General features: G+C 45.2%; 1 protein-coding gene across 1 annotated transcript; it reads right to left on the bottom strand.

Annotated features, from left to right (window-relative positions):
- Nucleotides 1-634: 634 nt before the first annotated feature.
- On the bottom strand, nt 635-24876 carry dctn1b (dynactin 1b). Its single transcript, XM_053435280.1, has 29 exons — nt 24478-24876; nt 20848-21099; nt 19803-19881; nt 19222-19253; nt 17096-17140; nt 13325-13342; nt 11547-11567; nt 10594-10761; nt 8760-8957; nt 7806-8010; nt 7520-7598; nt 7263-7422; nt 7072-7176; nt 6236-6427; nt 6033-6149; nt 5747-5899; nt 5232-5392; nt 4741-4978; nt 4402-4614; nt 4014-4175; nt 3788-3919; nt 3555-3683; nt 3199-3341; nt 2924-3090; nt 1999-2126; nt 1652-1838; nt 1127-1200; nt 907-996; nt 635-772 (listed from the first exon to the last, which is right to left on the bottom strand). Exons 1-29 carry the CDS (start codon nt 24508-24510, stop codon nt 635-637), a joined length of 3819 nt encoding a protein of 1272 aa, XP_053291255.1. The 5' UTR covers nt 24511-24876.
- Between the last annotated feature and the right edge of the window lie 696 nt (nt 24877-25572).

The following is a 25572-nucleotide window of genomic DNA, read 5'->3' on the forward strand; positions in this document are numbered from 1 at the left end:
GAGCCACATCCAGCTGGAGATAAACCACAGGTTCCACACCGGAGCCCAGACTCCACCAGTAAACAGCCAGAACGAGGATGCAGTGACGTGGGCAGCATGCAGCAGATCAGAGATCAGCAGGTTCTTCACTCTTCAGACGTCTCGGTCATGATCATCTCTCAGGTCTGTGATCCACAGAGTTCAGGGCGGCAGTCCAAAGCACAAGTTTACTTAGACTTCCAAGTTTTAAATAAAGTAAAATTTGTGATATTCAAAATAAATATTTGTCTTCAGGGGAGTTTCCTTTAGTATTTTGACAATTAAAGATATAAGTCAGGCCTACGATTTCCTTTCAGAATGAATCTTAATGTTGTTGTTCTGTTGATTGTTCTGTTGACAAAATGTCTAAGTAACTGATTTCCTAAATATTTATGTATAACAGCAGAAAGCAGAGAAAAGATTGGAACCATTGAGGTCATCATCAAAGTGGACACTATTTCAGTAAATTGATTAATTAGTTAATTATTTAGATTCTAATGATCCTGATCCTAAACGGGTCGAGACTCGGACCCTGTGTGAGGCGGTTTGGCGGATGATGACGGGGTTGGGGGCGGGGGGGCGTTGGTGTAGCAGGCGGGGCGGGGCGGGGGGGTGTTTAGGTCCTCAGCAGACTGTGGACTCGGTGCAGCTGAGACTGGGACAGGACGAGGCGGTGGACCTGCTCCTGACCCCGGAGACACGGCACCATGACCCGACCCACCAGCACCGTGTCGCCCTGCTTCTCCTCCTTCGCCTGAAACACAGAACATCAGCTCAGACGAGAGAAGGTGAACGACTCAACACGGTTTATATCAATGTTACCTGAATCATTTAAGATTATTTCTACAATTTAGATCATATCCTCGATCCTCAGAGCTTCTGTTTTACCTTTACAAACGAGGTGGACGGGAACGTGGCGAAGTCGGAGGTCACTCGAGCTCCAGGCTGGTGGTGGACCACGTGCTCGGCCACTTCGTCCTGAGAGAGAACACAGAAACTTTACTGCCTCACATGACGCTGACTGGTGAGATGTTAAGGAACCATCAGGCTGAGCTGCAGCTGAGTCACCACATGTGTTCTGTGTGACATCAGACAGTGAGTGTCTCACCTTCAGTCGGCCCAGCGTGTCACTCAGAGACTGGAGTCTGGCCGTTTGCTCCAGCAGCTGAGCGCTCGGTGTCACTGCACAACACAAAATAACCACAAGTTAACACATCATTCACAGAATACACACACGTGATAACAAAGATGACTGACAGCTCCGTGTCTGACAGACTTAACACAGTTATTGTATTTCTCTAAAATCTGAAAATCGGTGAATTAATGAGCTGATTGTCTTAAAAATGAAATTTATCGAAAAATTGAAAAAAAAATACAAAAAATCGACATTTCTGAATGGCAACTACAAATAGTAGAAAGCCACAAATAAATAGAATACAACATTTCTACACCAACACTTAATTGAACACAGTTGAAGAGCTTAACCCTGTTTGCATATTTATAAACAAAAAATAATAAAAGCACAGCGATGAGGTCGTGGAAAAGAAACTTAAAACCACAAGCGCTAAAATACGAGACGACATTAACAAGAGCACAAATATAAAAGTGATTATTATGATAAATCTTTTCCCACCTGGAGATTTCCCCGTGACGTCCACCACCTTGACGTTGGCGCTCATCTGCAGCAGAGTCTCCAGCAGCTGGTCGGTCTTGCGGTAGAGGGCGCTAGAGAGCACCTCGGGACGTGCCCCGTCTCCAGAGGGAAGCTTGGTCACGTGGAGCGGTGGCAGAGCGGCGAGCTGAGCGCGCATCTTCTCCGCCTGAGAGAGAGAGAGAGAGAGAGAGGAACATGGAACACTCAGTAAACATGGATCTGGAGTCAGTTTCCCTCTCTCGGCTGAGAAGACGAGTCCACGTGATTTGAGTCAGACTGCTCGTGTGTGTGTGTCCTGGTCAGAGAGAACAGGAGATGTTCGATACCTTCAGTCTGTTGTTGTCGTTCTTCAGCTGCTTGATGCAGAGTCTCTGAGCCTCGATCTGCTGACTCAGCAGCGGGGAGTCGATCACCTGGACGCCTGAAGCCGACGTGACGCCGGACATCAAGTTGGCTGAGGAGGAGAACAGGTTCAGGTTCTAGATCTCAAGAGGTCAAAGGTCACATGCAGGGAAAACCACACAGCTTCTCTTTGTCTGTTTATATCATATTTAACCTTCACAGTTAATTATATCTTATTCCCTTCACTTTGAAAATCAAGGATTTTACATTTAAACATATGATAAGCTGATTAATTAGTAATCGTCAGAAGTGATCGAGTTGTTAAAGCTCAGTAATATTAGGTCAATAATAAATAAATAATATAAATTACATAATAATGTCTGATATTTGTGCCTGAGACATTAGAACATGCAGCAGGAGATCGTGCACGTGACAAAACACAGATGAATATAATATTTACATGAAACAGACTTAATGATGTGATAACAGGGTTTCTGCAGGCGTCATTACATTCAACACATGTTTCACCATCAAACTGCCCAGTATGACACTGGAGCCGAATGGTTCATCCCATCGGACTTTCTTTATTCAGTCCTAATCATGACCGGCAGATTCCCTGAGTCAAACATGCGTGTGGAAACGAGTAACTGCTGAGTCATGCAAAACCTTTCACTTCTCACGGCTCATGCAGCATCAGTGACAGACATTAATACCTTTTTGTTCCTCTGCAGAAGGTGAGAGATTAAAATGAAGGTGGACAAAGAGGAGGTCAGTGTTTGTTACCATCGACAGGAGACATTTGAAAAGTTTGAGTTAAAACGGTGATAAATAATTAAATGGGTGTTCGTTTTTACTGTGGATTGATCAAACTGAGGGTTTAATAAACGATGAATCCACTCCTCCACTCACCTCCTGCTATTCCTGTGACGATGGAGGCGATTCCCGACGGCCCGGTTCCCCTCAGCCCGTCCATGGTCATCTTGGACTGGCTGTTGATTCGCTGCTTCAGCTCCGCCTTCTCGGCCTCCAGCTGGTCGATGTCGGCCTGCAGGGCGTCCATCGTCTCCTCGAACTCCCTGTGGAGAGGAGAGAAGAGAAGAGCGTCAGGCAGCTGTCCACGTCTCTGCTGTGGATCTTCCTCACGAGGTCCTCCTCCTCCTCCTCCTCCTCCTCCTCCTCCTCACTTCTCTTTCTTCTTCAGCAGCGTCTGAGCTTCGTCCAGTCGCGTCTGGATCTTCTCGACGCGCTCGTCTGCGTCTTTGGACGAACTGTCCAGCTTCTTCTCCAGGAGACTGAGGCGGATGCTGGCCTCGCTCAGCTCCTCGCCCTGGGAACACAAACATTGATCCTGTCTCAGTGCTGATTCATTCACAAGTTCTCTTCAGCACCAATCAGCTAATCCTTTGGTTTATTAGAGAAAAGACTGGGAGTAGGAATTGCTCTGGGTTTTCTGGAGCTTTGAGGCGATCACACTTTGGATGATTTAACACAGAATGACTGAAAGACTGAGAGAGTTTTGAATTCCTCTGGTTCTCTCTACCTTGATCTTCAGGGACTTCTTCAGCTCTTTGATGACCGTCTCTCTGTCCTCCAGCTTCATGCCCAGTCCCTCTGCGTCTGTGATTTCTGCCCGGAGAGCCGCCGCTCGCACCTCCACAGGCGGAGGATTCTGGGACACGACAGAGAAGAAGAAAGTCACATCCCTGCTTTAACAGAACCGAGCACACCCCCCCCGACCCCCCCCCCCGGAGCCACGTCTCCACGAGGAGTCACCTTGTTCTGCGGCTTCTCGGAGTCGAACTCTCCCTCCTGCATGGCGGTGGCCATCTTGTTCATGGTGGCGATGACCATCCCACAGGACTGCCGCAGATACTCGTAGGGGTTGGCGCCCTGAGATCCATAGATCTGAAGAGTGAGGTCAAAGATTTAAGATCATCTGTCTCATCATGGACGTGGCCTTCATTGTTCTCCTCAGTGTTCCACCATGTGACACACGAACCTGTTCTCCTGCCTTGAAGGCCACGTCCTCCAGTTTGACGGAGGCCAGCCCCTCCTGTTCCCCGAGAGGAGACATCATCTGAGCTCCGGCTGCTGCCACCTCCTGTAGCACGGCCACCAGCCAGGTCAGGTGCTTCCTGCAGTCTGACAGGATGTCCGACACCTGCAGGGGGGTGGGGGGGGGGTTCACAAGTCAGTGTGGAGAACATTCTCAGCGGGGGGGAAGAGGAATCATTTCCAATTAATAATCCTCCATTCTACATCAAAAGAAATACACAGAATGAAATCCAGGAATTTGAGTTTTGACCTAATATCTTCACAAAAAAAACGAAACATAAATGTGAGAGTTAAGAGGTTTGTTTGCAGGGGGGGGGGGGGGGGGGGGTTACCTGTTGTCCGAAGTGGAGCGCGGCCGGGATCCCAGGAGCGTCGGTCCCCGGCATCCGGCGGCGGATCTTCTTGCAGAACTGTCTGATGTCGCTGCAGGACGTCTCCAGGTCTTTGAGCAGCACGGCGAGGTCGGACTTCTCCTGACCCGCGTGCAGAAAGGCCCTCAGCCGACCGACCTCCACCGCCATGCAGTCCAAGGCACTCTGGGTAAACTGCACATGAACACAATGGTTTTTTTAAAAGAAGCACAACTCAAAAACAGGAAGCAGAGAAAGTAGAATAAACATTTCCCGTTGTTGTTTTTCCTCTCTGAGCCTGTCGGTTGTGTTGTGACTCACTCTGATGTGGTCGGCCAGCTGCATGGTGCAGTCCTCACTCTGCTCTGCCAGGTGGATGCTGAACAGGTGCTGGTAGTACTTGATGGCCTTGGTGAGCGGCTCCACGTTCACCGTCTCGTCCAGCTGATCCTTGTGCAGCAGGTCGATGAGGAAGTCCAGCGATCGCTCGTGGACGCTCATCTCAGGGTACAGAGCGCCGATCTTCTTATAGACGTCCACGCTGCACTGAGACAGGGCTCTGACACACACACACACACACACACAGACACACACACACACACACACACACACAAACAAACACACATAGACACAACGTGAGGAAGAGTAATCTTTGTGTCTTGTGCTCAAAACTGGAGAAACTGGAAAATGAAGAGAGTTGGATGAGTTGAGACAAAATAAGTACGTTTAACTTATACTACTTGGAATGTATACTGTTTGGATTAATTCAGCAACACAAAAGTAAATATAGACCAACACATAGTGACACTCACTGCTCGTATTTGTGCAGCGTGGCCTGCAGCAGACTGAGGGAGTAGACCAGACCCCCGGCGAAGCTCAGCTGCTCCCCGACGGCTCCTCTCAGCCCCACGCGCTCCACACAGTTCTCATTCAGGTCAAACTTCTCCTGGGCCTGTTTGCTGATCAGCTCAGCCTGAACACACCGATCACAGGGTGAAGAAACAGAAACTTGAACCACAAGCAAACAGAAAAGTGAGTGACGGTAAATGACACTTTCTATATTCATGTAAAAATCGGATCCAGGACAAATAAATACAGAGATTTGAGGAAATAGGATCTTCTGTAACTCGACATTATCGTTTTTAAATCTAGAAACAATCTCTCTGTCGTCCCTCCGACTTCAGTTCTCCCCCGTTCCTCCTCCTCCTCCTCCTCCTCCTCCTCCTCCTCCTCCTCCTCCTCCTCCTCCTCCTCCTCCTCCTCCTCCTCCTCCTCCTCCTCCTCCTCCTCCTCCTCCTCCTCACGGACCCGTCATGGCGGCCTTTACCTTGCAGATGAGCCGGGGGATGAGCAGCAGCACCAGGATGCAGTCGTGGTCTCCACCGTGCCGGAGGAAGGACTCGGGCATGAAGGCGGTCAGAAGAGACACGTGTCTGTTGGCCTGGCCCACCTCCGTCTTCCTCAGCTCCATCTCGATGGCCTGGACACAGACAGAGGGAAACAGCTCTCAGCTCACTCTGGGTGTAAACGCTCTCGAGCAGGAAGGACTCTCTGTCTGGTCCTGAGTTATATTTCACGTGGTCACTCTCCTGAGAGCTGTCACAGTTTCTCACCTTGGCGTAGGCCTTCGTCTCTGCAAACTTAATCTTGAAGTCGAACATCTCAGCCGGTGCCTGCTGCTGCAGCTCGGCTGACGCCTCCTGCTGGCTGGTCAGCTCCCTGTTCACCTCCTGCAGCCAAGAGGAACAGGCAGATTAGAGAGAGAGCGAGTCCAGTGACACCCTGTATGATCCCACTGTGTGACTCCTTCCTGTACCTGCAGGTGAGCGGTGAGCTCGCGGTACTTGGTGATCGTCTGCTGATAATCTGCGACGGTCTCTTGAGCGGCTTCCACTCGTTTCTCAGACTCTCGGACCTTCGATGTCCCGAGGTCCAACATCTCCCTGAGCTCCAGCTCCGTGTCTCTGGCGTTCTCCTGAAGCTCGTCGTTCATCTCGTTGATCGATTCCTGTGGGACGGACACACGCGGTCAGAACGTTGATGAAATCATTCGATGACCTTTGACTGGATAAAGGTCAGAGTTCAGCAGAGTGTGGTGTTTCTGTCTGGTAGCTCCAGAGATCATCTGGTTTCTGTAAGTGGCCCTGACGTCATCACTGCTCACCCTGAACACTCAGGTGTCAGTTTATTAGGAACACCTTCCTAACATGAATGTAGTCCGATTCCACAGTCCTGCTTCATGATGCTCATCTGTGCTGTGATGACTTAGTCTGGGACCAGAATCTACAAAAACTTGAAACTAGAGACTGAGACCATGAACTCCTTGGAAAAATGTTTACCGCCCTCAACTGGTCATTTGAGGAAGTACAGGTCTCAGCTACTCTTATTTAAGGTGAAATATCTCAAAATTCCACTATGACTCAGTTGTTCTGATCAAGGTCAACTCAATAATTAAACAAACACTAGACGGCAGAACATGCTGATTCGGGTCCATATCAATAATGAAACGAGTCAGCAAACTTTAATAATGTTTGGCATCATCCTGTAAATACATATAGGACTAGGGGGGGGGGGTTTGATTGATGTATTTTGATTGATGTATTTTGATCTTTAGATGAAACGTATTGTCGCTCGGTGTCTCTTCACACTCACCAGGTCCGTGACCGTCTCCCTCATCTCCCTGACCTTCTCCTCCAGGTCCAGGTTTCTCTCGGCCAGAGTCTCGGCCATCTCCTCCGCTCCCAGGGCTGCGTCCACCTGAATCACAAACACCGTCAGCTCAGTCATTCAGTCACTGCAAAGCTGTCACTGTGTGATCGCACAGCGGGGGGGGGGGGGCCGACCTGCTCTTTCAGCTCGTCGATGGTCCTCTCCGCCACCGTCATCTCCTCCTGCAGCTTCTCCTTCTGGCTCCTCAGAGAGTCCAGCTCCACGTTCTTCTTCTCCATCTGCTTCTGCAACTTCAGATGCTCCTGCTTCTCGGACGACGACAGGTCTCGCATCCTGAGTCAATGAGAGTGAGAAGCATCGTGAGTGACAGCCGGGCGTGTGGGTGTGGCCCCGGTGGAGAAGTGGAGGAGAGGATGAAGGTGAAACCCACCTGACCAGAGCTTCTTTCAATCTGCCGTTCTGCTCCTCCAGCTGTCTCACATGGTAACTGGAGGCTGCCCCATCTGAACCTGAGACAGAGACACAAGGTCACAAGGTCACACACTTACACCTTCATCGACTTTATCCTTGTACAATGTTTTCTGAAAATAATGACAACAACTGATATAAAACAAACGCAGGAGATCTGATGTTTCTTCATGTTCCTCTTCATGATCAACATGTCTCTCACGAATCCCCTCTTCCCATTAAGAGACCAGTTGAACTCCCCTCGGTACCTTTCTCCTCGATCTCGTGCTTCAGGATCTCCAGGTCCATGGTGAGCTCGTCCACTTTCTCCTTGTGGGAGTCGACCTCGAGCTGCAGAGACTCGGCTCGCTCCTCGGCCATCTCCTTATCCAGCGTGGCCATCTCGATGGCATCCGCAGTGTCTGACATCTCCTCCACGTAGCGCTCCTTCGCCTCCATCGCCTCCTTCGCCTCCTACAGGAAGGAGTCATAGAAACACCTTTTTAATTCTTCATTTAAAAGGGTGGAAATATATTTGTTTTCCTGCTGTTGCTGAATGGCTGTGAAAGGCTGATCTGCCATTTGTCTTCAAATAACTTTATTCATGTGGCTTTGTCCCATATTAATTGAATGTAATAACTCACATTATTGGATTAAAAACATTATTACTTGTGTTCAAAATTAAACACATTGAAAAGCACAAATTATCTAAATATTTGTATCCAGGTATCCAGCATCCTATCACTACATGAGAACTACTTGTTACTGTTAAATACATTCTCTAAATATCTGTTTACGCTAAAAGAAAACTTTTTCAGTTTTAAATCTCGAGGTTTTTCTCTATGAAATCACATTAATGACTAAATATGCAACAATCAACGTTAAATATGGAACAAAATAGTGATTTGTTGTTATTACAAAATGTTTATAGTAACAGCTATTTGTAATCAGTGTAATCTTGACAAAATAAATCATTCAAAACATGAAAATAAATCTTGTATAATATGAAAAACAAGAAGTTTCTTGAAACACAAATTTGTGATGTGTATTTTTCTGGTAAGTATTTATTTAGTTTTATGTGCTCTGGTTTTATTTTCCCTCATATTCATCAGCTTTAATCTCATCATCAGTTTTTTTTTTTGTGGAGCCATTTACAACCCTCGACTGACGTCTTCATCACTCCACCTCGACCACCCGTCCACTCATCACCTGCAGCTTCTTACCCTCTTGGCCTCTTTCAGGTGTTTCTGCAGCTCGGCCTGCTGCTCCTGCATCTTGGTCTTCCACTCCTGCAGCTGCTCCAGCTGGATCTTGTGCTTCTCCAGCTCCTTCAGCTTGGCTTTGTCCTCCGTCCTCTTCATCTTCAGCGTCTCCAGCTTCTCCTCCAGGTCCTTCACCTGACCACGGAGGGCCTCCTCCTCCTGTGTGACGCCCATAGGGAGGAGAGGACGGCATTTGAAAATGGAGGATTTGTGTTGGATTTAAATTTGATGTGACCATATATGGCAGGTGCAGGAAACTGACATAATCACAAGTTATTGAAGTGAAAGCTTTGACCCTGCTCCATTTTCTATTTTAATATTTTCCTTTAATCGTTTCACTTTCACATTCCTCAGGTTTTTCTCTTTGAAACATGAAAGTGTCTTCATGTCTCTTCACGTGTTACAAAGCTTTAATTTCACCTGTAGAGAGGAGAAGACACACACATGCCTGAACCGGAGAGGATGCACTTATAAGATGTGCTTAAATAAACACACACACACACAGACAGACACACACATATAAACCACACAGCAATTAGCAGGAGGTCTTCATTCCACCCTGCTGTAGATGTGAAGTCACTCTGCATGTGACGGAACAGCCTCACAGCACGAGTCCAACACTCACACCTTTTTTACAGCTTGTTAAAATGTTAGAGAGGAAAAACAACACTTCAAGCTCAAGTGCCAAACTTCACACTGCATCACTGCACCTGTGTTTCCATAGTGCCATCCTCCTGAGGGGGGGGGATACAAATCAGATGGATTATATCTTTCAACACCATATCATATATTTATATTCATGTGACGCGTCTTGTCTCTACCATCAGCTCAGACGACACACGAGAGATTCAAGCTGTGTTCCCGATGAACAAAGAGCTCAGAGACAATGAGGATCAACGGAGCTGAGAACTAATCACTTCATCCACTGAGGGTCGGGCTCATTTCAGATAGAGGAACCAGAAAGGTCGAAGTTCACACATCCTCTAGAATTCAACCTCACTTCCTTTTAAGCACTTCAACTTATTGTAACTTTAAATATCATATTTTTTAGTAACTGATATAAGTATGTACTTTCTGTGTTCCTCAGGCCCTCGTCATTTCAATATATACACTAGACATACTATACATATATTAAATATTAATCACATATTATAGGAAATATATTACAGATTATAATTAGCTAATTGCAGTAATATTAGTAGAAAACAATAATTTAAATGGTTCTGCAGATGAAACCAAACTATACATTTGTCTCTTCAGATGATTTCTGTCGTTCTAACAACTCTGTTAAATACATCGATGATAAAAACAAAACAATGACATTGAACTTTTCAAGTTAAGGACAGAATCTGGGAACTAGATATGAAACAAATAATCTGTTAATCCACAGGAATCTATTTTGAGAGACGTTATGGAGTCGAGGCCTCCAGCTTCTTCTCTGATTCGACAGGTCCTCAGGACGACGTGAACATGAACCGACAGCTGTGTCAAAGAATGTATATTTAAAGAAGCTATAGACAAAATATGTCACATCTGATTTTACTCCTCCATCACGGCTGGTGTCAAATGGCATTACCATGTTTCATTCCTCTGCATGTAGTTATCTTCAGCAGGTGTTAAGTTAGACGTCTCATATATTTAAAGAAATCCCTTATTTACTCAGTATTTTCCCAGTTTCTGGCAGATGTAAGTTTTTATTCACCGACAAGCTGCGTTTCCTTCTTCACACTTGAGGTCCAACATGAGATCTGAGTCAGATGCAGTGTGAACACACCCTGTGAGTCTGGACACTGACCTTGCTGGGCACGGGGGCCTGAGGTCTCCCCGGGGAGTGGAGGGTGGGGATGATGGGAGCAGCCAGGGGCGTCTGGGCCGGCGTGCTGGGCTCGCTGCTGCTCATCTCTCCGGCCGAGGCCGAAGCCGAGCCGGACGCAGCCCCCTTCCCCCCCGCCGGGCGGGTGGGCTGCTGGAAGAGCCGAGCAAACAGACGGTGATGAGTAACAACTGGACTCCTAACAAAGATCAGAGTATAAAAGGCTGTTGAATGATGGAGGCCATGATGGAGGTCCTCCTCTCCACGCTAACGGCTGCTCTCAACACCGGGTTGTGATTAAAAGCTGTTTCCTGTAAAACTGGATCATCTCTCTCTCTCCTCTGCTGCATGTGTCTCATCCAATATGATTTCTGATCCTGGTTTTGCTCTGATTCAGGATATCACATTTACATGGATCATGGAGAGACCTGGTGGTTTTATATCATGATTATAACATTAACCAGGATACTGTTTCCTGACATATTTAGGATGCTGTTAACATTTTGAAGAATATTAATTTATATTTAAGAAATCACCAAACTGATATTTACAGTGATGTACTTTTCTTAGCCATGTTTTTAGATGATTTACTTTCGATGGACCTCCATGATGACCCCCAAAAACTAAAAAAAAGCATCTTTACTAGAGTTATAAGCCAAAAGAAAAATGTTAAATCAAATTAAAACCACATGACGAACACATGAGAGATAGAATCTGATGAGGACACACTATAAATGTGTGAGGCTGCAGTTTACTGTGTATTAAATAACTAATGATCGTCTAATGAAAATACACACACACACACATACACACATACACACATACACAACACACACAGCTGCATGAAGTGAGTCAATAATCGCAACACATAAATAATGCTAACTAATAGAAATGTGAAGCCCTGATGATGATGATGTTGAAGACTATCGGCTCACCTTGGGCCTTCTGGCCGTGGTCTGGGGAGGAGAAGGAGGAGAAGGAGGAGAAGGAGGAGAGATAGAGGAGGAGAGGAAGGAGGGAAAGGTCAAAGGGCAGTGAAGGAGGAGAGAGGGAGGAGAGGGAAGGGAAGGAAACAAGCAGCCAGAATTAGTGATTCAAGGCAGAGTTCATATTTAAAAAAGGGGAAATCACAGACAAGAGCACAAAATGGGTTGATGAAAACTGCTGAATCCATCATCATGCAACATCCCTGCTGATCTTCCTCTGCCTCATCCCCTCCACCCATGTGACCAGAACCCTCAGTATCAACATGGACGCTGGTACGACCGCTGTGACCTAAATGACGGCTTTGTGTCTCTGGGAAACGAGGAAGAGGAAGATCCGGTTCATCAGGGTCCAAATTCTGTTGTGCACACTAGACAGCGCAGGGATAACGACTTGTTCTGCGGCTGTGTCGCGTGTTCCAGACAAACCAGGCGACAGGATGAGAGGATTTTCAAATCCAGTGGGAAACATCCACAGTTTGTTCTCGTCTAATCTCTGTAGAATCTGTGCAGCAGACCTGGATTACATTGTTTTAATCAAATAGCAGAGAGGAGGGTTTACATTAAACCCATTGAGGATGAGAGGAACCCTAACCCTAACGCAGTGAATCTGAGAAGATGGAAAAACACAACTCTTTCTGGTTATGCTTCCTTTTAACTCATATTTACTAATAATCAAATGGAAATGTAAACAATCTTGAGGCTTATGAAATCTTTCCATATTCAACTATGTTTTTTTATGCTCAGCGATTGTCCCACAATATAATATTTATTATTTCTCTGTATAAATGTTCCAGCCAGAAATAAAACCTACAAGTTGCTAAAAATGGTAAAATTACTTTTGTGTGAAACAATTTATTAGAGTTTACTAAATGTGATGAAAATTAATTTTACTTTCCACAGCAGTTGACAGAACTATCTCATCTCATGAGGCTTTTAATCGCTCTCGTTTTGTTCATATTAGAGCTGCAACATTATAGAAGATAAGATCTGCTATAGCTACTTATTGGACCTGCTGAGGATGGTTTGTTTCTTCATTACATATTTGTATACCTTCAGACACTTGTTCCATTCATGTAAAAAAAGATCTGATGTCTGTCACTTGTTTCTTCCGTCTCTCTTCTCTTCTACCTTTTACTTTCTCTCTCTCCCTCTCTCTCTCTCTCTGCCTCTCCTCAGGAACGCCCATCGCTCTGGCTCGTTATCGCTCTTTATTGGATTAGCACTGGTCCATTCAGCAGAAATTAGCCCGAGCTAACAGCTGTACCAAAATAAGATCGGGGCTGCCTCCTAAGCCGTAGTGTTGTGCTACAGAATGAACCACACTCCACTGGCATCAGCCTGTTTGCTACATCTGCAAGCGAGGGGGGGGGGGGGGGGGATCTGATGAAGGCAGAGAGCAGCTTCTGCACCATGAAGACACTTAAAAGATAGAAATACAAAACAATCTCCTGCAGACACATGGAAAGGAATGAAATAACTCAGCAAATAAAGCACTGAATTAGCAGAAATGAGCACAGAGATCTAAACAGAGCTGCAGGAGCACTCCTACTTCCACACTGGGAATCACAAATATCCCCAGACAGGAACGACCAAGCACGAAATATGGATTAACTGAAACTTCAAGCGTGACCTTTACAGCAGCTCTGCCAACCAATCGAAATGAAGGGTGACAGCAACAACAGCAACAATATCCCAACAGATGAGGACGATCATATGGAGTTCTGTACCTTCCGGGGTGCAGGAGTCTGTCTCATCATATTTGCAAGAGAAGAAGACACACAACACACACAACAGAGTCACAGAGAGACACACACACAGACACACACACACACAGGGGATAAATCAGGCAGAGATGCTCGATCCTCAGAGACAGAGAGACAGACAGCTCCAGCCGAGCATTCAGACAGACAGGCAGCCGCTCAGCCTCAGAAGCTGCAGTTGTGCAAATGGCCGCTGTGATTTTCCTTTTCCCAGGCTCGCCCTCCCTGCCTGTGTCCGTCCCTTCCTCCCGCTCTCGTCCTCCTCTGTGTCCTCTCTCACTGTTCCTCTCATAATCCGTTTGCCGGAGAGCCCTCGCTCGGTGCCTCCCTTTTTCCTTTATGCTCCAATTAGGGCTCTGACATCTTCGTGCCGCAAGCCCCCGACCTGCTACTGTTCGTGGGAGACGCCTCGCCTCCCCTAACCTCCGCCCCCACCCACTCTGCTTATTGTGGATTGTCGAGCCCAGCCAGTCCCCTGCTCCTGCATTACATCACTGTGCACCCTCCTCTTCCTCCTCTCCCCTCCCTTGCTGCTGCTCGCCCGCTCATCACCACCTCTATCACAGACAGACAGGGAGGGGAGGGTGACAGCATGTGTGTGTGTGTGTGTGTGTGTGTGTGTGTGTGTGTGTGTGTGTGTGTGTCTGAGTATGTGAGACAGAAGGGGGGGGGGGGTTGTAAACAGAGGTGAGAGGGGGAAATGAGCAGCAACTGATGCAAGCCTTTTCCGTCGCCTAGCAGCACTTGCAGATTGCTCCTAACAGGGTTCATCATAAAACAAAGAGAGGATTCAAGATGCATATGGTTTCTGTAATTTTTATCAATTACATATTTTTAAGATTCCATCTTTCTTGATTTTAAAAACGCTGGTGACTTCCTACCATTGGCTAAAAGCGTGCAACCCTTGTGTCTCCATATTTACACCTTGACCACGTCTCATCACTCCCTAATAACAACAGGCTTTTGAAATCAGACCAATCAGGATCAAGAGCGACTTTTCAGAACAGCTACAAGCACGATAGCAATCAGTCCACCAGTTGTTTGAACTGGTTCGTAAAACCATTGCTGAAAACAATCTAATCTCTGGGAAGCAAATCAAAGCTCTAGACTTCAGAGGGAAGAATCCCCTCTGATGTTTGACACATTTCTATTCCCACCATGAAAATGCTCTTATTGCCCAAATGCAGTGAGACACGATTAAGACTCAAACACAATGGACTTCTTGGGCTTTAGAAGTGACACCGATTATTGTCCAATGAGTTTCAAGAGGTTTCTAGTTTAGTAAAGTGATTTAATGGGTGATACCATTCCTAAAAAGCCTGGATCATTTGAGTAGCTATCGTCATATCTTCCTCAGCTCCACTAATCTGCTTCCCTACACCAACAGCTCAGCAGGAGGAGCGGGGGATATAAGAGGATTAATTCAGTGAGGATACTCTGATTAGCTACGAGCTCTAAACCCAAATACTTTGACGTCATGAACATGAAAATGGGCAGAAGTAGTTTGTGATGAAACTCAGTACGGCTGTAGTAAACACAGGCGGTGTACGGTTTCTGTGTAAGAGGATATATGAACAACAGTAATTCATTAACAAATTATCATTTACAAATCAAAGTCGGGGGTTTATCATAAGGAAAACCAAAGTGACGTCAGCGTCTGAGCTGCTGAACCAGAAGGAAAAAGGGTTTGTGTATCCATTACACAGCAGCTGCAGGGAAATCTGTCCTGTTCAAATATTAATCACTCTCTGTAATCCCCACTTTCCTCCACCACACCGAGTAATGGGAGAGAGAGAGAGAGACAGGCAGCCAGAGAGGATGATGGGACGGGTGGAGCTGTATCAGGTTTCTGCTTCCCCAGCGCACACAGTGAGGATCACGGCCTCCGAGGTCACTGCTCTGCAGCCTCACTCCGGACAAAAGGAATCGAATTACTGCCCAAGAAGCAGCAACGCAGCAAAACCCAACATGGTAGCTTCAGTTCAGCTTCAGTTCATCACAGTATTTAAAAAACTTGGTATTTAGGTGTAAGATCAGAGACGTTTGACTCGTCACTGGCATGGAAATAAACATTTTAAAACCAGATAATCTGATATATTTTGTGTCGGATGCAGGAACTTCTTTATTCAGCACTTTCTTTAACAGTGTGAAATGTTATCTTTTGACATTTTCACAGAAGCCAGTGATTCATGGATCTTGATCAAACACATTCAGGGGACTAGTGTTCACGAGTGTGTGTCAATCTGGTGCTGAAACCAAAATTAAAATCCACGGACTAGTGGATTTAAAGTGGAATGAAATGAGGAACGTGCTTTCACTTTATGGCGAAACACTCAATTTTAAAGGGAGAGTTTATTCTTCCATAATGTTGAATATTATGAAACCCCTGCAGAGCGTGTGTGCAGAGCAGGAGACGATCAAGCAGACGCGAGCTGACAGGGAATCTTTACTCTGCAGGTCGGATCTCCGCAGGCGGGAGGAGCTCATTTCACCTCGGCCACCATCTGACATTTCCTACAGTGCAGCAGAAGAACGTCTGTGTGCATTAGACCGAAGAGGAAGACGGGTAAAGAGCATCGGAGCCTGATGATTCCTCACGTGGCTCAACATGAAACGTCCAAGTCACTCAGACTTAAATCACCAAACATCCACTGCTCATGCTTTAATTTGATGTTCTCACATTTTTACAAAAACTAAATAAAATGTTTGGCTGTATCTAAACAACGATTTTTATGCTACACCCTTTCTATATCAAATTTTCAGCAGTAGAGCAACAATAACAAACTATAAATAGATTTCCTGAGTGATACAGATTTTTCCCAAAGGAGACGAAATTCAACATGATAGGACGAAGGCTTCAAACTTGGGCTGAAGTTAACGATACATATTTTTGTATTATTCATATATTTATATATAGATATAGATATATTTACGATTAACTGATAAATACGTCTCTGAGGATGTTAGTAATGTGAAATCTTACTAACCACAGTCAAAAATACTAAACTCACGATGACACATACACTTAACATAGCTCATCCTCACACATTGAGGAGGAGCGTAAATGGTATATTTAGCATTTTCACTTGTCAAGAGGCTGATTATCACCAGTGAAACCAGTCATTTTAACTGGTGTGAAATCACAAGAGGGAACAAGTCCTATGGGGAAACAAACGTGTGCAGTGAAGCCTTCAGCTGCTTTTTCTAACCATCTCCCAAAGCCTCTAAATATCTCATCAGAAACCTTCGGTACCTTCACAGACACTTGTTTACGTTACAGACTCTCGATGATCAGGGAACCGACCAGAACCTCCTCTCAGAACATCACTGCTGGTGTCTTATAACCAATAAAACTACAGTTAATTAAACCTGCGTCTGTATGACACGGGGAATTTAGGAACCATGACCACAGAGCCATTTGTGTCCATTTCACTGTGATTGCAACATGCTGTTAAATGCACAGGAAGCAGACGGACACTGAGCTGAGCCGGTGAGGTGACAGAGGTCAAGTGGACGTGACACTATGCACAACACGGGCATCAACCTTCTCTCCACCGGCGCTCCATTCACTCTCACATGAACACAGAGCAGTTATTGTGACGGGGCCGGGGGGGGGGGGATGGAGGTGCGGTGAGCTGAGAGGACTCATGGGTAAATGAGGGGCGAGGCCCTGTTGCCATGCAGCACAGAGGCCAATCAGAGCCACAGACAGTCATCTTCATCACATCACCACTGTACCGAGGTCAGAGAAACATGCAGCACCTTTTTGGGCTTCACTCCTCGCTGCGCGACCGGAGGGGAAGGAAAAGAAGGGCAGGAAAGAAGGGAAGGAGAGAAGGGAAGGAGGGAGGGTGAGGGTTAAAGGTCCAGTTTGTCAGTGACATGCGGCAGGCGATAGGGTGGGGGGGTGTGGTGGGACGGTGCTCATATCCCAGTCAAATATACAGGTCAGTATATATTTTGACAAACACTTTTCTGGCTCACTCACATTCTTCCTTCAGCTCATTTTCACACAAACCATAAATAAGTGAAATCCTATTGAAACGTGATAAACATGTTTTTTTAATCACACAAAGCTTCTTTATATCAATACGACACACATTCGGGTTTTTCCTTCTAAAATACTCAACACAGTAAATCAATGTCTCTACAGTAATCTTTGCAGTGACTGCTTTTGATTTTCTTTACTTGTTACAGTCAAACTAAAATAAAAAGCTCGTGTTCTTCATGAAAACTTAAAGGAACAAAATGCTTTATAATATTAATTAGATTGTTTTATGTGGATAGAAAGATCGTTGGTCTAATTTAGGATTAAACCAAACTGAAGGTTAATAACATCGTCCAGGCCGCAGTGACTCAGCATCACTTTCCTTTAAGAATTTGGTCAAATAATTTAAGTGATAAAGATAATTAAAATATGATGTTTACACCCATGAACAACTGGTCAAATATAAAGCCAATCTTTATTAGTTTGAAAAAAAGAAAACATAATAAAAATGTCCCTGACTCCTCAAGCTGTGACTGTGTTTACCCAAAATACTTAATTCTGTTTCAAAATGTCTGTCCAGAACAGAAAGAATCTATTGTGGTTTCAGACCCGGGAGCCACAGAGACATGTTAGAGACAAATCCAACAAATGACCTGAATGAACGAGCACCTGAGAGAGTCATTATAAAGCTGATGGGTGTTTTAGAGCAGCCGAGGCTGTTGAGTGGTCGGAGCCACAAATTAGGTCACATCATCAGTTGATTTTACAATACAGAGCCAAAAGTCCATTTGTTTGTAAACACTGCCCTCTTCTGGTCAGACGAGAAACAAACAAATTAAAGGTTCTTTTAAAGAAAATGTTTTTTTATAAAGTTGTGGTATTTAGAGTTGGAAGTTTATGTTTCAATACTTAAGTTGAAATGCTTTTAAAAAGGTACGGAGGAGGGGAGGAGGAGGAAGAGGAAGAATAGGAAGTGCTCCACTAATTGCATCGCATAGGGTCATAAAAGATACAGAATAATATTTAGGTGTATGTGTAGACTGTATATAAAGGGTGTATGTATATATTACCCTTTTGTACTGTAAAGTAATAATTCTAAGCTGTAGAGTGTACGTCAGTGTCAGACAAGAACTGCCTTCAAAACAAATATTTAATGGTAAACTTTTATACAACAGGCACACACTGCGTTATCTTCGCTTTAGATATGACGGTGTGTGTGTGTGTGTGTGTGTGTGTGTGTGTGTGTGTGTGTAGGTACAGTAGCGTCATTTTCTGATCCTCTTAACCTGAATAAGGTGAAACTCAAGAATAAACAATAATAAAACCTGGAGTATCCGACCAAAGTCACATTACACAGACATGTATACTCCTTAATCACAATAAAACATCAATCACAAGTTTTCATAGTAATTTGCGACTTATAGAAGTTACCAACAGCTTGAGGACATGTCCGGTAGCGGCTGTAACACTCTGAGTCCTAACTAGACTAAACTCTCTCTATTCACAACTCATGTAAACAATAATTAAAACAAAGTCTTATTCTGAAAAACATCAATAGGTGGAAAATTGGTGTCCATGTAAACATAGTTATTGTGACAGTGTAGGACATGTCTGGAATACAAGCACTCTTAGCTGGTCCTCTCTTTCTGACACTCAGGGCTGTTTGAAGGTTAATACTTGGCTGTGGTTAGAGGAAGGTTGAGGTTAGGGCTGTTATGAGGTGTTGTAGATGTAGAAGTGAAGGTTGAGGGGCGAGGGAATGCATTCTATCAACGAGCACCCTCACAAAGACAGAGGTAATGTGTGTGTGGGTCTCTGCTCCGGGTTTCCCTGCAGAAGGAACACGGTGCTACATCACATGGTTTATCTGACTCACCAGTTTGGTGGACTTGGGCGTCTCCAGGATCTCTGAGGAGATAAACAGGGAACAATCCTCGTATCACAATCTGTGTTTATCATCCTCTACAAAAAGGTGCAAAGTCCCAGTGAGATCCGGGTGCAGGCGAAGCTGACATGATTTATTGTGTTTTCACCGGATGGTCAACACGGATACAAATCTGACTGAACTGTGGAAAACTGCTGAATGATCTTTAATTCATTTGTTTGTCCCTGAAGACGATACTGGAGGAAAGATGAAATTATCAGTGTGTTGATGAGATATTAAGCATCCTGGTCACTTTCATATAAATGTCATTAAAACAACTGTTCCCAGCTCAGACTAAGATTTCCACATGATTTTCAACATGGAGTCGGATAAACGTAAAGGTTAAACATGAAGAAACTTTACATGCACGTCCCTGAGGACACTTGTATTTTCTGAAAGGACACAGATTTAGAGACGTCTCACTGTTTGAACACCTACAGAAAACTGAAATCTAGTCCTGGGTGATGACCAAGGACAAAAATCATCTGACTGTGTGTGTGTGTGTGTGTGTGTGTGTGTGTGTGTGTCCTCACCTCGTTTGGGTACTTTGCCGGTGCCGGGCTCCGGTGTCTCTGGGGACGTGGTGTCCGCTCCATCATCAACCAGCTGGATCTGGGACAGAGACAGACAGCGAGACAGATTTAGACGTCTTTCAAAAACATCGGAGAGTCTTTCGCTGCCAACAATATTATCCATCAGCAGAGTTGGACGGCGAGGAAGTGAGATGTTAAAAGGGGAGCAGCAAAAAAAACTAAATTGGCTCATTTGATGATGCAACCTGCACAAGTGCACCTGAGGGACAGTCAGGGGCAAACGCTCTTAAGTTAAGTGAGAGACATGATGTAAGGGGATTAGTAATATAATACCTAATCAATACTGAAGCTTACCCTCGTGTGTGAGGGAATGCATGTCTATACCTGATTAACTGGCTGACAGGTGCATCGATGGTTTCATCCTTTCATGTAAGAACAACTTGAACTAATTCATTAAAAAAAACTCAGTGTGTCTGATAAGCTTCACTCAGGTGTGTGTGTGTTTACCAAAAGGTCTCATCTGCTATTTTCAAAACAATCTAACTCCACCACAGTCAGAGTGATTCAAGTTTGGAGATACAACATTAGTCTGAAAGTCCCTGAAGTGTCAGGAGGATTTAAATAAGCAGAGAATCCGGTGTTTACACAGAACACAGAGTTGTTTTGGATCAAAACACTGAAGCAGTGGAACAATGCTGATCCCATGCAGACAGCAGAGGAAAGATATCAACCCCCACACAACCCACTGTGTCAAATATAATATCAACCTGAAAAGAACATATCACAGAATAAAGAAACCTAACAACAGAGAACTTGGAGGTGGACTCGAGGGACTGAAGGTGGAGAAGACAGCACCATCTTCTGATTGAAGCTTCTCTCACTTGAAGCGGGAGGAAATGTGACATGTTGTGATTTGTAAAAACACAACAGATCATCCTCATGACTCAGCTTAAAACCCTTGACTCCTTCCTGAGCTCTCAAACACAACACACACTGTCTGACTTCATATTTCTTGAAAGCGTCTGATGAATATCTCTGCAGTTACCTGGGACTGTCTCACAAAGATCCCGTGGTTCTCCTCGCAGGTGAAGTAGCGTTTGCCCTGCACCGTGCCGTCGTTCTTGCCCTTGCCCTCATCCAGGATGACCCCCACCCATTTGCCCGAGGCGAAGAGCGTGGTGCCGATGAACGCCACCGTGCCGCGCTGCCCCTTCCCGATCACCTCCACCAGGGAGCCCACCTTCACGGGCCGCCCGCCCCCGTCCGAGCTCATCCTGCTGCTGCCGCTGCTCGTGGTCTGGGTGGGACGAGAGGAGAAACAAAAAGGAATCAATAATCAGGACAGTTTAGTTTTCTTCTAAACACAGTGCTTGAGTGATTTGATATATACTCATAATAAACTTTAAAGACATGTTATAGGTTTGGTGAACAGGTTGGAGTACTTGCCAAAGCCCGACCCGGCAGTTTCAGCCGTATCAGAGACATTTCCAGTGCTTGTATCGTAACATCTCCAGTTTAAAGTTTCCAAAAGCTGCCTCAGAAACTAAGTTACAATCACGTCCCATTATATTATTAGTATTTCCACAGCTTCACAGTGAGAAAGTATTAATTAGACAAACACTTGACGTGGAGAAGCAAACACACTTTCCTCTGCAGGACAGTCAGAGCGTGAGATACAGAATATGATACAGGGATATTATACAGCACAAAGCATCACATGACACTGTTGGTGCTCAGAGGACATTTGCAATGAAAGACGCTTTTATCGGAGCATGTCATTCAGGTACACACTGACCAGCTTCTGGGGGGGGGGGGGGGTGGTGATAGGACAGAAAGTAGCTTCAGTGTCATTCAGGCCCAGTGAGCTGTGTAGGACACGAGGAAAAGTGAAAGCAAGGCCTTGTCCTGAATGTCCACTCTGTAAATGTCAACACACGCTTCTGCAGGACGACTGGCTCATAGCTCTGTGAAGACAATTCCATAGCAACAACACCCTGAGACCTCAGAAAGCAAATCCTGGTGTGTGCGGAACAATCTGCACAGTCACACGTTTCCACAGAAGCAAATTAACGCCTGCTGCAATCTGTCTGTGGTCACATAATCCAGCGTAACCCACTTTACAGTGTGAGGTCCTGGACCTGGAGGTGACTCAGCAGAACAGGACAGAGCGGAGCAGATACTGTTACTGAGAGAGAACATGCTCCCACTCTCCTGGAGCTCACTGTAAACACACACTGTGACTGTGTGTGTGTGTGTGTCTGTGTGTGTGTGTGTGTGTGTGTTGCTGTTAAACACAAAGGTTAAATAACAGTTACCGGAAAAGAAAAGTGAAGCAAAGACACACAGCAGCATAAAGATGTTTATTTAGTGTCGTTCACAAATCTGCTGCATCGGCTGCAGGTGTCTGTCCTCACATGACCCAATCAATGTTATTCCTACAACAACTAGATCTATTGAGAACTTGCAAACATAACTTTTAAATCAATACATACAATTATTGAGAAGGATAAATTCACTTTTTTCATCAGAGATACCAGTATGGGTTGGGTATGCTCCAAAGGGAAGTGGGGCAATCAATAAAATACTGTTAGATAATCAAAATGATCAATTAAGGAAATGATCTCAGACAAAAATCGTACCATTAGTCATCATATCTATTTGTTTAAATAACAAGGTCCTTTGAATTCTTTGATTTTGAGAATGAGCAAATTACTTTACAGTTAATTGAATATCAAAATAAAGTCAAACAACGAATATATTGAATTATCTCTGCAGCTCAGGTTGAGACTTTTAAAAGTGATTCAAAAAAAAGTGTTACGATTTTACAGTTAAAAACTTGTCCTTGCTCTCTGGACTGGAAAATATGACAATCACCAAGATGTGTTCAATAAGCAAACATCTCACATGACCTTCAGAATTAAAGTCCACCAAACGTTTATACATCCTTCACACAGATCATATTTTTGTCCTCCTTTACATGTTTACATGCATGAAGGTAGAAGATGTCAGAGGGGGGGGGGGGGGACTTTTGTCTGCAGTAAAAGGCTCTGGCTGACAAGTGAAAATATTTCAATTCTAGCAGAAACACATCAATATGTCTTTTATAGGAGAAACGTGGCTTCCTGGAGGGGGAAGTAAAATTGTAAAATCTGGTTAAACCACACCCCTAAAGGCCTTTAACACTCAGCCATCAACACTGCCGATGGTAAAGATGTTAAATCTACGTAGAGTATACTTTTGAATGTGATCACATAAAGAGTGTTTTGTTTTCAGTGATATTATGGCCCCTGTAAAACCACTTAAAGAACCTTAATGGTTTGAAAACCGTGGTTTCCCGGAAAATATTCAACCATAAGCTCAGAGATGATGTCAAGTCTTAATGGGCATAATTTACAATTTACATTTCTCCACCACAGACACTGAAAAATGTTCTTAAAGAGGCTGTAAAGAAAAACAAACTTCTCAGCTAATAAACATGAAGGTGGATTCTAATGGAAACTAATTGGTCATAAGTTTAAGCCGTGATATAACTTTATTTCTCTTATAAAACATCTTCCAAATTCCCATAGTTACTTCAAGTCTAATTAACCTACCTCATTATTCATAACCAGCACTGAAAGGGACATTTAATTGGTTATGAGCATCCTTGAGTCTTTGCACATCACCGTCACATCTTTAATTCAAACTTTGTCGGCTTTTATAAAAGCATGAAATTGCTTCAGATTCAGGAGAGAGAGGATTCCTGGGTTTGTGTTGCTTCAGGGAGGAAACACGAGGTAAACGCACCTGTCCCCGGTTCGAACTCAAACATCCATTGTGTTTTATAATAACTGTCGACTTTAAAATGACAAAATAATGAAGTGTCCTGAACGAGTCTCCCTCGCTGGAGCTTGCATGGCTCCGACCTGCTCGCCATGTGCTGGAGCCGAGCCGAGAGGGGCGTGCTGAATTATTTAGTGCCACTCTACTCTCACAACACACGCAAGCTCACACTGACTATGAAACTTAAATAAGAATGTAAAAATATATAAAGAATCTGTCATGTAGCCTCATCTGCTGCACTGGGCCACGCTCTGAGGAGGGTGCTGATAGAACTTGGCAGCCTGCTCGTGGACTCACTTTGTGTTCTTGAAAAAAGTAAAGTCATTAGAATGTTGTCGTGAAGGTTGTGTTAACAGAAGTCATCGTGTGATTCAGGCTAATTTCACACAGTTCAAGGTCTGAGGACTATTTTGAGAAGAGTAGCAAACACTGATGTCATCCCTCCCAGTGAGAAGGAAGCTGCCTGACTCAGAGACCAGTGACCAACAGGAAGTCTCCTGTGGTCGATAACACAGACCCTGATGGACCCGTCACCTGTCTGTCGTGTCATCGTCTCCAGTCGAGTCATCACATGGGGTCTGAACCCCAAACACCACAGCAGCAGCAGCAGCAGCGTGGAACCCGGGGGGGGGGGCACGAGATGCGAACAAAGGGGCGACAACTCAGCCGGAGAGACGCAGCTCTGAAATGGATTCGAAACCCTTCTATTCAAAGTGGACATTGACGTGAGTGAGACAAATCGGACAGACATAACAGAAACAATGGCCGCACCAATCAGGACTAACTTCAGCACCACAGTCCGGCCCATTCATTCACTTCAACCAGGACGTATCAACACCTTGTGCACACTCACCCGGGTGTGTGTGCTCCTCCTAGTCTGTGACATGTTTCCTGGTCGCCGAACCCCTCAACAAACCTTAGTGGGGTGAGCCAGACAGAGGGGAGGGTCGAGGAAAGGACTGGAGGGGGGGGGTTCAGGGATGCTACCGGAGCGTCTCCCTCTTCCTCTCTCTATTTAAAGAATGACACCATCCCTCTCCTGATCCTCACAGAACAGCCCAGAGTGCCCTGAAAACTCCCCGTCCCTCTCCTCTCCTCACAGGGGGAGGCCGACTGCAGCCTGTGCCTTGGTCAGGAAGTTCCTATCGGGTGGGCAGTGGGATCCACCCCTCCGATGAATGGACCAGAGGGAAACAGTGGAGCAGAGAGGAGAGGAAAAACAGCCAGGTCCGCTGTGAGTGCATCATCTGAGTCGTAGCACTGCGCTGCTGTCTGCCCCGGCTCCTGCAGGAGGGAGGGAGCGTTAGGCCCAGACAGAGGCGCTGGGTCCTAGAGCCGGCACACGCTCACCTCAAAAAGCATCTGAAAAATAAAACCTGACAGCCTCATGCATGTTACACTCGTTTGATCCAGAGGGGTCTTAGATGTGTTATATCAGGGCTGCTGTGGCTGGTAGAAACAAAAGAGAGAAATATAAGTCGTGATAAGAGATAAGAATGATCCGTCGACAAAATCTAAACCTATGAGGTCGTTAATACAGCAAAGAAATACTGTAAGAGAGAACTGGGCCCAACCTGCACTGCAGTCTGTCAGATAAGTGTCAGATTTCAGGGAAGGAGCTGTTCCTCTACTTCTTTCTTCTAATAATAGTCTGAGCACAAGGGGAAAAAATAAAACATCTAGTGTAGGAAATTAAAAAAAAAAAGTAAAAACACAGCAGGCTCAAACTAAATCTGATGCCGTGTCATTGTGGTTGAGCACAAAAGGCCCAGGTGATGCTCTGTGATGCAGCACAGTGTAAGCAAAAGCCAGCAGATTGCATGAGAGCCCAGTCTGACGCCCGGGCCCGTCACACAGCGAGGATTAACTCTCTTTTATCAGCTAACTGCGTGGCCGGGGCTTTTTAACTCTCGGCCCTCTCTTTTTCTGTGTTGTCATCTTTTTGCAT

The sequence above is a fragment of the Pleuronectes platessa genome, chromosome 11, assembly GCF_947347685.1.
Source record: "Pleuronectes platessa chromosome 11, fPlePla1.1, whole genome shotgun sequence".
Lineage (NCBI taxonomy): Eukaryota > Metazoa > Chordata > Actinopteri > Pleuronectiformes > Pleuronectidae > Pleuronectes > Pleuronectes platessa.

Bases quoted from the DNA above. Each gene is read 5' to 3' on its own strand.
- dctn1b (XM_053435280.1), bottom strand. From the start codon at position 24,510: ATGTCACAGACTAGGAGGAGCACACACACCCGG. The intron at 8,011-8,759 runs GTAAGAAGCTGC...TCCTTCCTGTAG, and splicing joins ACCTGAAAGAGGCCAAGAGG to GAGGCGAAGGAGGCGATGGA. The intron at 997-1,126 runs GTGAGACACTCA...GTTCTCTCTCAG, and splicing joins ACACGCTGGGCCGACTGAAG to GACGAAGTGGCCGAGCACGT.